We start from the raw sequence: 14,400 nt of genomic DNA, 5'->3' as shown, positions 1-14,400 counted from the left end.
AGTTTAGGCATAATCGCCAATACTCGCACAAAAACATTGACATTCAATCGCCTTAAATAGTGCATGCGGCGCTCTATTCTAATCAGTTGAAACTTGTAAACGGTCTATGAACGGTCACGAACTGAAAATGCAGCTACTCCATACAATTTGCATCGCTGCTTTCGCTCTGGTTGCGTTAGGGCGCGCAGATGGAATTGAAATAAGCACAAGATTGGGCGATGTACTGGGCACAACATTGCAAACCCGTTTGGGCGAGGACTTCTATGCATTCCGTGGCATCCGTTATGCACTGCCGCCATTTAGAAATTTACGTTTTCAAAATCCTAAACCATATCCAGCATGGAAACCAAACACTTACGATGCCACCCAGGATGGTCCAATGTGTCCGCAAGTGACTGAAAATGTCACCGATCTATCGGAGGATTGTTTGCGTTTGAATGTTTATACGAAGGATACAAAAAAGAGGAAGCCGGTTGTGGTGTATATACATCCGGGTGGTTTTTACGGCGTTTCGGGTCAAAGCAAAAACTTCGCTGGTCCCGAACATTTGATGGATCGCGACATTGTATTGGTGACGATAAACTATCGCTTAGGCACATTGGGTTTCTTGGCAACGGGTAGTGCTGAAGCGCCCGGCAATGCTGGCTTAAAGGATCAGGTGGAGGCATTGCGTTGGGTACGCAACAATATTAGGTGCTTCGGTGGTAATCCGCGTGCGGTGACATTGTTGGGCTATAGTGCGGGCAGCTTTAGTATTGGATTGCATATGTTGTCGCCCATGTCAAGGGGTCTATTTCATCGCGCCATTATGATGAGTGCTTCGCCATTGGGACAATTCGATTACGAGCATCAGCAAAAACGATTGAGCGATAGGCAAGCAGATTTATTAGACTGCCCCAGGAAGCCGGCGGATCAGTTGGTGAATTGTTTGAAGCAGGTATGTATGGCTTATTGTTGTACGAGGAGGGTTCAATAAGTACCGGTGTTAGAAATGAAGGCACCATATTTATAATTTTTTTTTTTCAACATAGTCCCTTTGTAGAAAGATACACTTCTTCCAAAGCTCCAGCCATTTTTTTAACTCCTCCGAAATATAGCATTTCTCGAACTCTCGAAAATACGCCTCTGTCTCGGCGATAATTTCTTCGTTTGAACTAAATTTTACGCGAGCCATTTCTTCATGTTAGGGAACAAGAAAAAGTCACAGGGAGCCAGCTCGGGGGAAGAGGCGGCGTGCGGCATCTATTTATAACGCAAATCGTGCAGTTTAGTGGCGACAACTCCGGATGAATGTGCTGGTGCGTTGTCGTGGTGAAATAGCACCTTCTCTTTCGCCAACTGCGGCCGTGTCTCCATAAATTTTTTGTGAAAGCGGTCCAATAACTCACTGTAATAGTGTCCAGTTATCGTTCTACCTTTTTCTAAAAAATCTAAAAGGATGACGCCGTTCGCATCCCAAAAAATCGTCCCCATAGACGGCATCCAACTTTGCTTTTATCTCCTCGCATTTTTTCCCATTCAAAAACAAAAAGCGAATTTCCGAACGATTATCCTCATTTTCCATCTTAGCGAAAATCACGAAACACGTCTTTTTTTGTCGGGACGGACTAGCAAGTACAGCACTCAGACACAATTAAGTCGATTGTACTGCACTCGGATTCCCTTTTTAATTTTCTTTAAATCTACTCGACCTCCGAAGAAATCTGAGTAGGTCTTGTGGTGCCAAGGAGCCAAGGTGGTCGCTTCTTAACACATCAGTGCCAAAGACCTCAAGCCCGATTCGAGCGAATGCTGGGCAGACGCACAGAAAGTGGTCCGCACGTCTTACTCGAATAGCTGCCAAATCCAAACTAACCCATCAATCAGTCTGAAATTTGTTTTGCCGTCGCTTGAGCTCTCTGAGCTTCCCTCAGGAATGCCCTCTACCATCAAACACGGGTACTTATTGAAACGCTCACGCAATGATTTTGCAATAATTTTACAATTATTTTAACGCATTTACTTTTGTCTGTGTGTGTGTTTGTGTAGAAACCAATGATGGACTTCGTGAATACAACCGCTGAAATGTTTGATTTCAATTGGAATCCGGTTTTGAATTGGATGCCCGTGATCGAGGATGATTTTGGCCAAGAACGTTTCTTGGTGGAGGACCCTTACGAAACCATACAAACTGGCACATTCCACAAAGTACCGCTTATAATCGGTATAACGGAGCATGAGTTTGTCGGCGGAGCCTACAGTGAGTCGATTTATGCAATCTTACAAAGAAAAAATGTAATACAGTTATAATTTTTATTACTTTGCTTGCGGCTCGTTTCAGATCTCTTAAAGAATGAGACCACCAGAACGTGGTTAAATGAAAATTTCGAAAAATATGCGCCAATTGCATTAATGTATGAACGTGATACGCCGCGTTCTGTGGAAATAAGCAAAACATTGCGCAGATATCTGCCAAACGGGCCCTTGGCGCTTCCCCATAGTTTGCAAACATTCGGCAAACTATACTCTGACGCCATTATCGGTTTCGAATACCACCGGTTCTTGGATTTGATTTCGCGCTTTACTTCCGTCTATACGTATCTCTTCACGTACAAGGGTCGTTACAGTCATTTCGACATTGACGGTGAGGTTTACGGTAAGCTTGTTGATACTTGATAAATTTTGACAGAAAAAAAAAATTAATTCTAAATTTGTATCTCAGGTGCTGTACATCATGATGAATTACTCTATCTGTTCCATGTACCTGTTATGACACCGCTTTTCAGTGCAACAGATCCGGAAGATGAGGTCATTGAAAACTTAACTCGCATGTGGACGGAATTCGCCAGAAAAGGGTAAAATACTTTGCAAGTTTCAAGCTAAAATTATGAGCGCTAATTTCACTAAGTAGTAGCATGGGGACAAGGAGTTAGAGTTACTGTAAAGTCAGCTAGAGCCAGAGTTATCTCGGTGTTCTTCCTTCTTTCCACCTCATTCTCCATATATCTTAGAAGTGAAGAAACAATACTCTACTGAGGCAACATAAAAGTGATAGGCCAGCGAACTACTGATTTGCATTGAAGTAAATTTTACGCTCTTAGGAAATCGAGGAAGGTGTCCTAAGTACTCATGGAAAAAACAACTACTGTAGCGCAAGACAGGCTCACCCCTCTAGAGAATAATAACCAGAGCGCGATCGAAAGACACTACGCTTCTAACCATGTCTATGCCATAGTCTACGGATCAAAGCAGTTGAGCGTGGCACAAGTAGTGCATAGGGGAAATAGTTGAACTGCCAGTCTGGCACTCCTCAAGTAGCACTGAAGCGACAGTTCCCAGTCTCCGATTTTTCGTAGCCGGGAGCCGGCAAGGCCTAGTTTCCAGTCTCCCTGAAAGCTTCCTTTCTCCCTCGCGACGATTGAATGTGATGGAATTGGATGGACGAAGTCCGAAGGACCTAGTTTCCAGTTTCCTTTGAAACTTCCTTTATCGCTCATGACGATGAAGCCGTACTGAGAGCCGGAATGGCCGAGATTCTATTGCCTTCGTGGACGAACTTACGTGCGAGATGAGTTAATTAGGATAGTGCAGACTTGAAGATGTCTTTTGTTAGGATAGTCTTCCAGCTTTTGTAGGTATTTTTGCTCAACCGTTCAACCATTCATCAGTAACACAAGGTGTGCAAATGTCTGGAGCTCTCTTTAATGAGATCGTCCTATCGTGTCCAATCCGCTTTGCAAGGATTGCAGCCTGCTACCGTCGAGGTTGTCTAGGCTCCAAGCCTAAACTCCATATAACGATGGTGCAACAAGGAATCTTTATCGAGTACTTTCCATCTGATATTTTGTAGTTAGATAATGTCTTATACCCATCACTTCCTGTCTTCTGCTGGTTACGAAAGTCGAAAGCGGGTGCCAGCGTTCTGTTCTAATTAAGCGAGATGACCTAGAACGTGTTCTGTGAATTTGCGTCACATCCCACAATAAGACCTAATCCCATAGATTCAGCGTATCTTACGACGTCCATAAACTTCCTCGTAGAGGGAGGGATAATAGAGTCGCTGGAAACATAGGTCGAGACAATGATTGCCGCTACCTCTTTACACTCTAATCGATTTTTTATCTTGGCTGCAACTAAATCTTGACAACAATATTGTCTCAACAAAATGCAATCGACCGCTTTTGGCATAATAATACACGAACGCGGACGAACCTCGCACTCTTTATATAGGATAGACTTCCACTTTGTAACTCCCAAGAAGTGTATTTGTGAATATTAAGATTCATCAATGAATCCAAAAGATTCGCGGAAGAATGACCTGAAAACTCATTGCTCCGTCTTACCATCCATATTGTAACTATCCTGTCCCTCTATTCCTTCTTATGTAATCTATCTGGGTGTAGTACAATGGTCTTCCTGACTGAGTGCTTGGACTTGTGCAGTCGCCCACAAATCGAATCTAAATGTAAGATTGATCTTCAAGCAGGCAGGACTTTAACAATATGTTTGTGCACTCATATACTTATATAGAGGACCTCCATCAGTAAACTGCGGCTTTGCCGTCCGAGTAATACTACTAAAGCTCCAAAAAAGTCATAGAGCAACAGTGTTTTTTATCCGAATATCTATTATTTAAAGTCCTCGCATAATAATTTTCCATTGTACCCAGTCCTACAAATGAAATAAAATGCATACCCATACCGCCTCCAACCAGATGTTGCTTCCTATTGGAAGCAATCATTTTCCTCAACCTCTTGATAGTTCATTGCGGTGATGCTAGGTTAGGTTAGGTATATCTCGCTGATCTGAATAGATCTCATATAAACCACAAGGGTCGGTAGTGTTACCGGTGTTGTTGGAGTCGTGTTAAACTTAGTTCGTGGCACATTTCTTGCCGAGTTTTAATAAACAATTCAAACTTTTGTCAGCCATATGCTTCAGAGATGAAAAGTATACCGATCCCGGGCAGTTGTAACGAGTGCTATGCTTAGAGCAGGGCAGTGGCAAAGCAAGTATTCTAACGTAACCCCTTTCTTCTTCGCCTAAGTTACCCATGCCTATAGCCACTTGTAAATTACTTATAAATAGAGAAACCATCAATAAGGTTGGCAAAATCTCTCAACATGCGAACTAAGCAGACAGACATAGCCGAAATGGAACAGCGGTCGATCAAAAGGCTTGTTAAGATTTAACAGAGAAACTATAAGAAATATGATTATATTAACTGGTCACTGTCTGATAGGCAGCCACGCTAGAAGACTAGGACTCCCGTACTTCGATTTCTGTAGAAGCTGTCTAAACACAGAAGAAGCGGAAACAGTCAGACACCTTTTATGTGAGAGGGAAAGATTAGTGACAAGGAGGCTCCGCACTCTTGACATGGCGTTTTTAACTGATGTAGCGGACATAGCGCAAAGCTTCGTTATGCTCGTTTATTAAAGCTACCGGATGGTTTGAAAAGGAGCCCAAACCCACGACCGACGGTTCTACGTAACCGGAACGACCCGGATTTATACCCGGCCAAGGACTGTCACTTCAGCAGCATTCCTCGTATATGCACGGGGAATGTTTATGCTGCTACAACAACAACAAAAGGAACCTCGAGGGTAAGGATAAGTTCCAGTGGTATCACAATGAACCTATGAAAGGTCTAAGTGTGTCATTGCGATAGCCACCCCACCTACCTACATACGTCGTGAGACAATGTCCGGTCAATATTTTACATTCCTTCCTTGGGAGTGCTAAAATGAAGTTGGTTGATTTCGTGCTACAAGTTTGCCGCGATCTTTTGGCAATCCTGTGGGAGGTCGAGGCTTCCCATATAGACTGTGCTGCCACAATTTAAATCGAAATTTGAATAAGTCGAGCCAAGAAGCACCAAGAGATTTGGTGGCTCCTAAAACAATCAGGCTAAAAAGCCCATTGTATTGAGAGCTCTGGAAAGAGGGTAGATAGTCGAGGAGGAAAGGAGAAAAGTATGAGAGAAAGAGATAGGAAAGAATAGAGACAGAGATAGAGATAGTTGGTCCTGTGACAATTTTCCAGATTCTTTGGCAAATTTGTAAATATCCTCCAGTTTTAGAGAACGAATATTACTCATCCTCATATTACACATTCTCTCTTCCATAGTTAGTTCCTCATCTAATTCCGTCTTCAAAACTGAGAGTGAGGAATATCTATATTCGACTTACTCGTTCTAGTCAAGCGGGTGTCTGTCTTAGCAAGCTCGTCAACTCTTGCATGTGCTTAATTTTCGAAAGTTTTATTGAAAGTTCCAAAAATGCGCGATTACAGCATCGTCACTAATTTTTATTAGCTCTCCTAATGAGATTTCTTAGAAAAGCAATAATGTGTGTTTTTTTGTTTTTGTTTATTTACAGCGATCCAAATAATGATGCTGATGCGTATTTGAAAGATTTACATTGGCCGCCTTATAACGGGAATACGAAGCCATATTTGAACATAGGCGCGAAATTGGCCGTTTCAAGTGGTGGCATTTTCCCTGAAAGATTCCAAAATTGGGACAAACTATTCCCAGTGCCGCAGTTCACTTGAAGCGGTTTTCAAATTATTGTACCTAAGTACCTGTAATCATTTGAATCGAAACTTAAGAAACAGCCTCCACTGTGTGGAAATCAGTTTTTTAGTTTTTCAGCTTTTCTTATTTTATCCTATCCTTCATTCTATACTTTTGTAATATATTTCTTATTGATATTGAATTGTTAAATATGCAGAAACAAGCAAAGATTTGAGTTGGAATAAATGCTGCTGCAATGAACTTTTTTACTGTCTTTTGCTTACTTATCGCGTCAGTGCCTATCAACATTTTGGTAAATGCTAAGTGTAGACCCAAAGCGCCAGTGGACAAAGTTGTTGTGGACAAGCCAAAACAAACGCAGGAAAATAATCCGAGTGATGAAATAAGTCCGGTGCCTCAACACAAACCAAAGTGCAAGACTTCAAAAACTAATGAAACTAGCGCGCAGGAGGCACAAGTTCTAGTAAGTAAATCACATCAGACCGATGAAATAGAAGAGGATGAGCAGACGAAGCAAGCAAATGATACAAAACCGAGCGCCCTTAGCTTGGCAATTGAATTTAGTTATCCCAAGGGGAAGGGGTTTTCGCCCGATTCTAACTCACCCGGCCAGCCGGATCTGTCGCGGCAAGAGACGGAGTTGGGTTACAACGGTTATTTATACGATGTTTTTAAGAAACGTTTAAACCAAGTATTTCGTGAGCTTTACAACAACGTCAACACGCCACCCGTTACAGCAGCACCACCACAAACCGAATATGAAAACGACAAGTCTCAGAAGCGTTCAGCCGTTAGCAATTGCCTCTATGAGGAGTTCAAGCGTCGTTTGGATAAATTTAACAACGAGTTTATGGAGCCTGCGAAAGCCATTAAACGCACGAGCGGCAAGTTTGGCGGGGGCAACCGCTTGGTTGGCGGCAAGCGATCCACCGTGCAAGAGAGTTTGTACGAGGAGTATAAGAGACGGCTCGATAAGCTCGGCAATGAGCTTTGGCTGGACGGCGAGAAGGTATTCGACCGCAGTGGGCGTGGCGCAGCGCCCGGCATGTTGCCATTCACGCCCGCAAAGCAGCAATTGAAACCAAAACGTAGTGCAACCGACACGGCAGCTGAGCAAGATTTCTATGGGGAATATAAGAAAAAGTTAGACCAATTGACACGCGAGCTATACCAGCAGAGCAATGAACGCCTCTCACGCACCTATGATCACCTCACCGAGCACGGTCTTAGCGCGCCCACATTGCAGAGATTAGTCGCAGCTGTGCAATTGGATGATGCCAAAAGCGTGAAGGGCGAGTCGCGTGATAGATCTGGCACTTTCGAAGGTTCAACTATTCTGCTGAAAATCGACAAGTCTATTGACAATTTCGATAAGCTGCAAGACAAACGCAGCTTGGATGCCACTGACGTAGATGCGCGCATTTTCGGCGCTGATTCGTTAGATTTTATGACGGGCGTAGCAAGTGGAGTCGACGCGACAGCTGCTGCTTCTTATCCGGCAGTGCTCACCAGATCGCTTGATGCGAATTTGGGACTGCTTGGTAATACCGGGTCGAAGAATATGCTTGCAATGGTCGCCTCGAAAATGAATATGAGCACACTGGATTTGGCCAAAAAGTTGGCGTCTTTGTCTAATCCACTCGAGTATGTGGCCAAAAAGGATCCTCAACTGGGTGCAGAAATGCAGAAATTAATCGATATTAGCGGTAAGCTCTGTGCTGGCATATGCAAAGAGATATTCATGTGAAACAATTCTTGAGTAAAAATAGTTTCTGATTTTAGTAAGCAAATTGAGCCAAAGTCCATCGGGTAAAAAATTACCAAGAAATGAAGCATCATTAGTACCGGGCTTACCATTAGTGGCGCCAGCTGCTACAGCAGTGCCGGCATCGCTAATGCCACAGGATGCCTTGTACGGTGCCATTTCAGCACTTGCAGGGCGTCACACATCCGTTACAGCAAAAGCTGTAACTGCAACTCCAACGAGCGCTGCACCAACTACCGCGACACCAACGACTTTACACACACCAACTGAAGAACCAACTCGGAACAAGGCAGCCCCCAATTCGCAATTACCTGCCAGCTGCACCGCGCAGTCGAACGATGCCGAGGCGAAGCGTATTGCCGGCGTTTTGGATAAAGTGCTGAGCAAGCTGGAGCTCATACAGGAATGTAAAGCAAATGCAGAGCCGGCAGAGCTCAACTGTGCACCAGATGGTAACAAAATGAACAGAATCATTTCCATGATTCTAAATAATTTGTAATTAAAATATTCTGTTGTTTGTTTTTTTTTACTCTTCCAGGCATACCTTGTGATGTTGTTGGCTCCTGGAATTCGTACGCGATGGGTTTGCGCTTCGACATTGCGCTCAACAAGGCAGCAGACCGTCGTCTGGGCATGGCTGAGAAGAACAACAAACTGCTGACAATTGAAGTGAGCGAACGTGAACCGCCACATGCGCATCATATCATCGATACCGGCTGGAAGTTTATGGGCAGTACTCTCAACCAACAAGGCGGCCCATTCTATATTTACTCGCAAAATCGCGAACTCAGTATTGTGTCTACTTTTATTGGTATGCTTGCTTGTGAGTTGTCGAAAGGTTTCTGACTTACGTGCTTTATGTCTGTGACTCCCAGGTTATTGTCGCATCTGTGGCGGTATCGACACAATTTTCGGCTCATGGACGATTATGGGCCCCTCAAGGGATTGCCAAGACGTGACAACAGCGCTTGAGAATAGGCGTGACATTTTCCGACGCTACAACATGGAAAACAAACGGAATAGACATTTCAAGGATATTCTATTTGAGAAAAGCAAATATTCCAAATCGCAGTGCAACAAAAATGGTTGAATTTCGTACTTATTTGAACTGCCATGTATGTGAGCATGGATGTGTGTGCATAGATTACATAATTTCTAGTATTGTAATTTATTTATTTTCTGCTATTATTGCCTTATGAGTGTTTTTACAGATAAGCGAATTATATTTTGAAAGAATTCCTAGCTTGTCTAACATTTCTTTTAACTGCATTTCGTTGTGAAGTACGAGGGCCAAGCAAAAGTTAATGATAATACTGCTTTAGAGCACAAAATGCAAACCGAATGTCATATCCAAATTCTACAGAGTCCGGCACTCGAAGTCTAACCAATTAAAGCGGGCATAAATTTAGTTTGGAAAATTACTTTTATTCAATTCAAAGTAAAAAATGTGTGAAAATAATACAAAATTAAGAAACAATTTACTCTTGCGCGATATGACTACCTATTGCGTTATGGCGGTCCTTGAGACGATCCAGAAACGAATCGCAAGCTGCCCGAATGTGACTTGCAGGTATTTTGGCCCACTCGCGGGCAATGTCTCTTTTCAGCGCCTCGAGACTGGTGAATTTTTTAGTTCGGACTTTGCTCTGCCAATTGACCCAAAGAGAATAATCCATCGGATTCGCATCTGGTGAATTTGAGAGCCATTGTGTGGACGGTATGAAGTTCGGAACGTTGTTTTTTAGCCATTCTTGGTTCACTCGAGCTTTGTGAGATGGTGCCGAGTCCTGTTGAATCGTCCATTGGTTTGCTACCGAAATGTTTGTCTGCCCACGACTTCAAAGCAACCTCCAGAATACTTTCCCGATAATATTTCGCATTTACGTTGACGCCGGGCTCGATGAAAACGATTGGAGAGCGCCCATCTGCGGTTACAGCGTACCAAACAATTACCTGTGACGGGTGCTGCTTCCTGCTGGCCAATCGATGACTAAAATTCTCGTCGGTTAAATAAACCCTATCGTTTTGGGAGTTTACGAATTGCTCAATTTGAAAATTTTCTCGTCAGAAAATCCAATGTACGGAAATTAATCGCTTTCGGGTAAGCGAAACAACTCCTTCGCTCTCTCAAGTCTGACTTGTTGCTGCTTTGGTGTTAGATAATGCGCCTTTTGGATCTTGTAAGGCTTGACTTTGAGATCATTTTTCAGTATGCGGCGGATGCTATGGTCAGATATTTTCAGTTCTTTCGCCATTTGATTTGCACTTCGTCGGGGATTTCGTTCAAGTCGCTTCTATTCTTGAACCATTTCACGTGACGTTGCAGTCTTTTGATGACCAGATCCATGATGTTTCGCGATGCTACCAGTATCATTGTAAATGGTGCAATAAATAAAAACTTTATTTATTTTAAGGTGCTCGAGGTCCTGCACAATCGCTGGTTGTTATTTTCCAGCCAAATACAGTAGGTTCTGTTTTTATGCGGTAGATACGTTCCGCAAGAAACAGCATAAAAAAGCTACTAGTTCTATAGTAAAACTATAGTAAAACTATAGATACGTTTCAAATGCTAAAACCGCATAAATCTGAAATAATGTAATAAAATCGCATAAAAAAGGGCACTAGTCCCATATTATAACTATAGATACGTTCCACAGACAGCATGAATCTGTGATGAGTTTTTGCTTAACTGGTTTAGAATCATGTTTATATGTACAATTCCCGATAGGTCGACATGCATTTTGTATATTAATTTAAAAAAAAACCCCACTATTTCAAAACCGCATAAAAAAAAGCCGCATAAAAACAGAACCTACTGTATAAAGCAATTCCACTATTACATTTGAAATCCATTACCGATTTTCTTTTCTCGCGTTTACTCTCGGCAAAATGCTTCCGCGCTTGTAAACAATACTCTGGACTGTCATTCAGCCAACTAACAGACAGCTGATGCCCGTGCTGCCTTCGCCGAAGCAGCCCGGGACATTTGCGACGTACTCGTATATGGAGAAGGTGGCATAGGCGAACAGTACGAAAATGGTTTACAAAGTTGAAAAATGGCAAATTGGACCTCGATGACACGCCCCGCAGCGGAAGGACTTCTGAATTCGATGAAGAACACCTCAAATCACTTTTGAAGGAGAACCAAACGGTCGCCAAACCAGTCGTTAATTGTGGGAAAAATGAACTGCGATCATAAAACGTTTCTCAATCACCGTCACTCAATGTGATTCACCGAGAAATTGAGAGCGTGGGTACCATACTCATCGAAAAACACAAAGAAAGACGCCTTCAAATTGATTCTCAGCATCTCGCCCGCCATCGAGCAATAGGCGGTCATAAACAGCGCCTTTTGTACCAAATCGTCACGGGAGATGAGAAAAGGACAGGAGTGGGTGGCTCCAGGAGATACGCCAAAGCCGAGAGGGAAGCCGGATCTTCGTCCAAAAAAGATCAGATATGGTGCACTGGGAAATGCACGAAAAGAATACCACGATCAACAAGGAGCTCTACATTGCCCAGCGACACCGCGTGAATGAGGCTATTCGACCGAAAAGGCCTGATCCACATGATCAAACCATACTCCTTCACGACAACGCCAGACCCCATGTTGCACAAATCGTCAAAGCCGCACTCTAAGAGCTCGAATGGGAGGTCCTTCAGCCTCCGCCATATTCCCCGGAGCTTGCACCGATCGATTAACATCGGGTGCTACCTTCGATAACAAAGAGGTCTTTAAAAACTGGCTTAACAACTTCTTCGACACCAGACCAGGCGATCTTCGGCGACCTTCGTTTTGAATGATCGAAAAGTGAAGTTGTGAGAGTTAGCTGACATCGCAAAGACATCAAAGGAACGAGTGGGCTTCATATTGCATGAGCATTTGTCTATGAGAAAGCTCTGTTCGAAGTGGGTGGCACGTTTGCTCACTGTTGACCAGAATCGAGATGATGGCAAAACTATTTGAATTGAACCTCCACCGTATTTACCAGACTTGGCTCCCAGCGACTACTGGCTGTTCGCAGACCTAAAAAAATGCTCGCCGGTAAGAAATTTCGCTCGAATAAAGAGGTTATCGCTGAAACTGAGGCCTTAACTGCTTTTGAGGCAAAAGATAAATCGTTCTAAAAAAGTGGTATTGAAATGTTAGAGCGTCGCTGGAATAATTCCGTTGTTCTTAATGGAAATTACGTTGATGAATAAAGCTAATTTTGAACAAAAATATGTCGTGTTTTTTGTCAGACCCGGGACTTTTCAGCCCATGTGTTATTATATCCTCAAATAGTTCACATTCTTTTTTCACCCCCCCTGCATAATTGCCCCAAAAATATACAGTTTTACACCGCTTTCGAAAGGCAAACCTACTCACTTTCTTTTTCTTTTCTTTACGATTTGGAATTGAAATTGAAATTTGAATAGGTCGACCTAAGAAGCACCAAGAGATTTGGTCGCTCCTAAAACACTCAGGCTAAAAAGCCCATTGTATTTAGATCTCTAGAAAGAGAGTAGATAATCAAGGAGGAAAGGAAAAAAGTATCAGAGAAAGAGATAGGCAGGAATAGAGACAGAGACATAGGTAGTTAGTTAGGTGTTTGAGAATTTTTCAGATTCTTTGGCATATCTGTAAATATCCTCCAGTTTTAGAGAACGAATATTACTCATTCTCACGACAACGGAACCCAAAATTCGTAGTCCTTCCCTAGCAAAGGCAGGACACTTACTGCGAAGTTGCTCCTCCAAGCAAGACAGGCACATCGGGTCCGCAATGATTCCAATGGTGGTCCAATGCTGACCCCATGGGTTGTGTCCGGTAATAATACCGACTATCAACCGAACTTCTTTCCTTCCAAGTCTTAGAAGAAAGTTTGACAGTTTTCTGTTCGTACTTGTCACAAAACATTTTGAAGTTCTGCAGCGTTCTAGATTTTTATGTAGATTGCCTATATGATCGCTGATCCAATTCATGATACCTGCGGAACTGATTGCGATTATTGGATTTGGCCCTTGTGGGGAACCAATGATCCACGGTTGGCCAATTTATCGGCAATTTCGTTTCCTTGAACACCGGAGTGCCCTGGAACCCATATAAGTAAAAGCTAATTTCGTCTTGCGACAGAATTTAGCTTCGTCTTACATTCTTGAACAATCTTCGAGGTTTGCTTCGCATTCTCCAGGTTCTTCAGTGCAGCCTGACTTTCATTGAAAACTTCAATCTGTTTCCCGCTCCATCTCCTCTCGATTATCCATTCGGCTACTTTCTGGATGGTAAAAACTTCTGTTTGGAAAACAATTGCCATTTCCCCCATAGCATAGCGATACTTATTACTATCGTTTAAGTACCGTCCGGCTCCAGACCCTCTTCCATTCTTGGACCCATCGATAAAGAAACTATCAGTCAAACCTCTCTGAATGCATTCTGGATTGCTGACATCAAATTTCCTTCCAAAAGAAGCTATGAGCATCAGGTCGTCCTTAAGTGCCAAAAACAGCAATAGCAACTTAAAGATTTCTCTGTGTTCCGAAGTTCCGTCTTCGTTCCAGAAACCATATTTATGGAGTCTACACATTGCTTTTATTGCTTCCTTTTGTATCTTAAGATCCAAGGCAAGCAAATCAAGCATAGCATTTAGGGCATCACCAGAGGTTGTACTCATGGCACCCGTGATGCATAAACATACACTTCTTTGCAGCCTGTATAGTTCCCGGATTGTGAACTTATCCATGCTCTGTCGCCACCAGACCACAGAGGCGTAAGTGATGACTGGTCTGATAAGTGCTGTGTATATCCATAGGACCACAGCAGGTTTCAGACTCCAGGTTTTACCAAAGGCTAAAAAAAAAAATCCTTAATGCGCGATTCAGCTTCAGTATAACGTGTGTCTCCCAAGTCAGCTTCTTATCCAAGATTATTCCTTGATATTTAACTTTAATCGGAAAGAGCAAGTGTCCCTCCTTTTAGTCCAACCAATTTCCGTTTTCTCGTAAACATCTAACTATGGTGGTTTTGTTCAGATTGACGGAAAGACCTTGTGTCATGCACCAGTCATCAAATCCACTGCACTTTCGTGCAAATGTTGTATCCGATGTTAGCGCACAGACATCGTCCGCATATGCTTAT

At 42.9% G+C, this 14,400-nt stretch overlaps 2 protein-coding genes across 3 annotated transcripts; both read left to right on the top strand.

Annotated features, from left to right (window-relative positions):
* The first annotated feature begins 74 nt into the window (after positions 1-74).
* LOC129241371 (juvenile hormone esterase) lies at positions 75-6,556 on the top strand. Its single transcript, XM_054877647.1, has 5 exons — positions 75-937; positions 2,029-2,239; positions 2,321-2,635; positions 2,702-2,834; positions 6,360-6,556. The coding sequence occupies exons 1-5, from the start codon at positions 107-109 to the stop codon at positions 6,532-6,534; spliced, it is 1,665 nt and encodes a 554-aa protein (XP_054733622.1). The 5' UTR covers positions 75-106; the 3' UTR covers positions 6,535-6,556.
* A 191-nt stretch (positions 6,557-6,747) lies between these two features.
* On the top strand, positions 6,748-9,473 carry LOC129241358 (uncharacterized). Of its 2 annotated transcripts, none has more exons than XM_054877634.1 (4): positions 6,748-8,223; positions 8,300-8,734; positions 8,821-9,093; positions 9,158-9,473. In XM_054877634.1, exons 1-4 carry the CDS (start codon positions 6,753-6,755, stop codon positions 9,370-9,372), a joined length of 2,394 nt encoding a protein of 797 aa, XP_054733609.1. In that variant the 5' UTR covers positions 6,748-6,752; the 3' UTR covers positions 9,373-9,473. The 2 variants fall into 2 exon arrangements, with proteins under 2 accessions (XP_054733609.1, XP_054733601.1); XM_054877626.1 differs by having other exon boundaries at positions 8,821-9,105.
* Positions 9,474-14,400: the final 4,927 nt, after the last annotated feature.

The sequence above is a fragment of the Anastrepha obliqua genome, chromosome 1, assembly GCF_027943255.1.
Source record: "Anastrepha obliqua isolate idAnaObli1 chromosome 1, idAnaObli1_1.0, whole genome shotgun sequence".
NCBI lineage: Eukaryota > Metazoa > Arthropoda > Insecta > Diptera > Tephritidae > Anastrepha > Anastrepha obliqua.
Note: the sequence above shows the minus strand (reverse complement) of the source record. Positions and strands in the feature narration are given on the sequence as shown.

Excerpts from the sequence above, each read along its gene's own strand:
- LOC129241371 (XM_054877647.1), top strand. The coding sequence starts at position 107 with ATGAACGGTCACGAACTGAAAATGCAGCTACTCCATACAATTTGCATC. Across the intron at positions 2,636-2,701 it reads CATTGACGGTGAGGTTTACG|GTGCTGTACATCATGATGAA; the intron begins GTAAGCTTGTTG and ends TTTGTATCTCAG. Across the intron at positions 2,835-6,359 it reads ACGGAATTCGCCAGAAAAGG|CGATCCAAATAATGATGCTG; the intron begins GTAAAATACTTT and ends GTTTATTTACAG.
- LOC129241358 (XM_054877626.1), top strand. The coding sequence starts at position 6,753 with ATGAACTTTTTTACTGTCTTTTGCTTACTTATCGCGTCAGTGCCTATC. Across the intron at positions 8,224-8,299 it reads GAAATTAATCGATATTAGCG|TAAGCAAATTGAGCCAAAGT; the intron begins GTAAGCTCTGTG and ends TTCTGATTTTAG. Across the intron at positions 9,106-9,157 it reads TTTTATTGGTATGCTTGCTT|GTTATTGTCGCATCTGTGGC; the intron begins GTGAGTTGTCGA and ends TGTGACTCCCAG.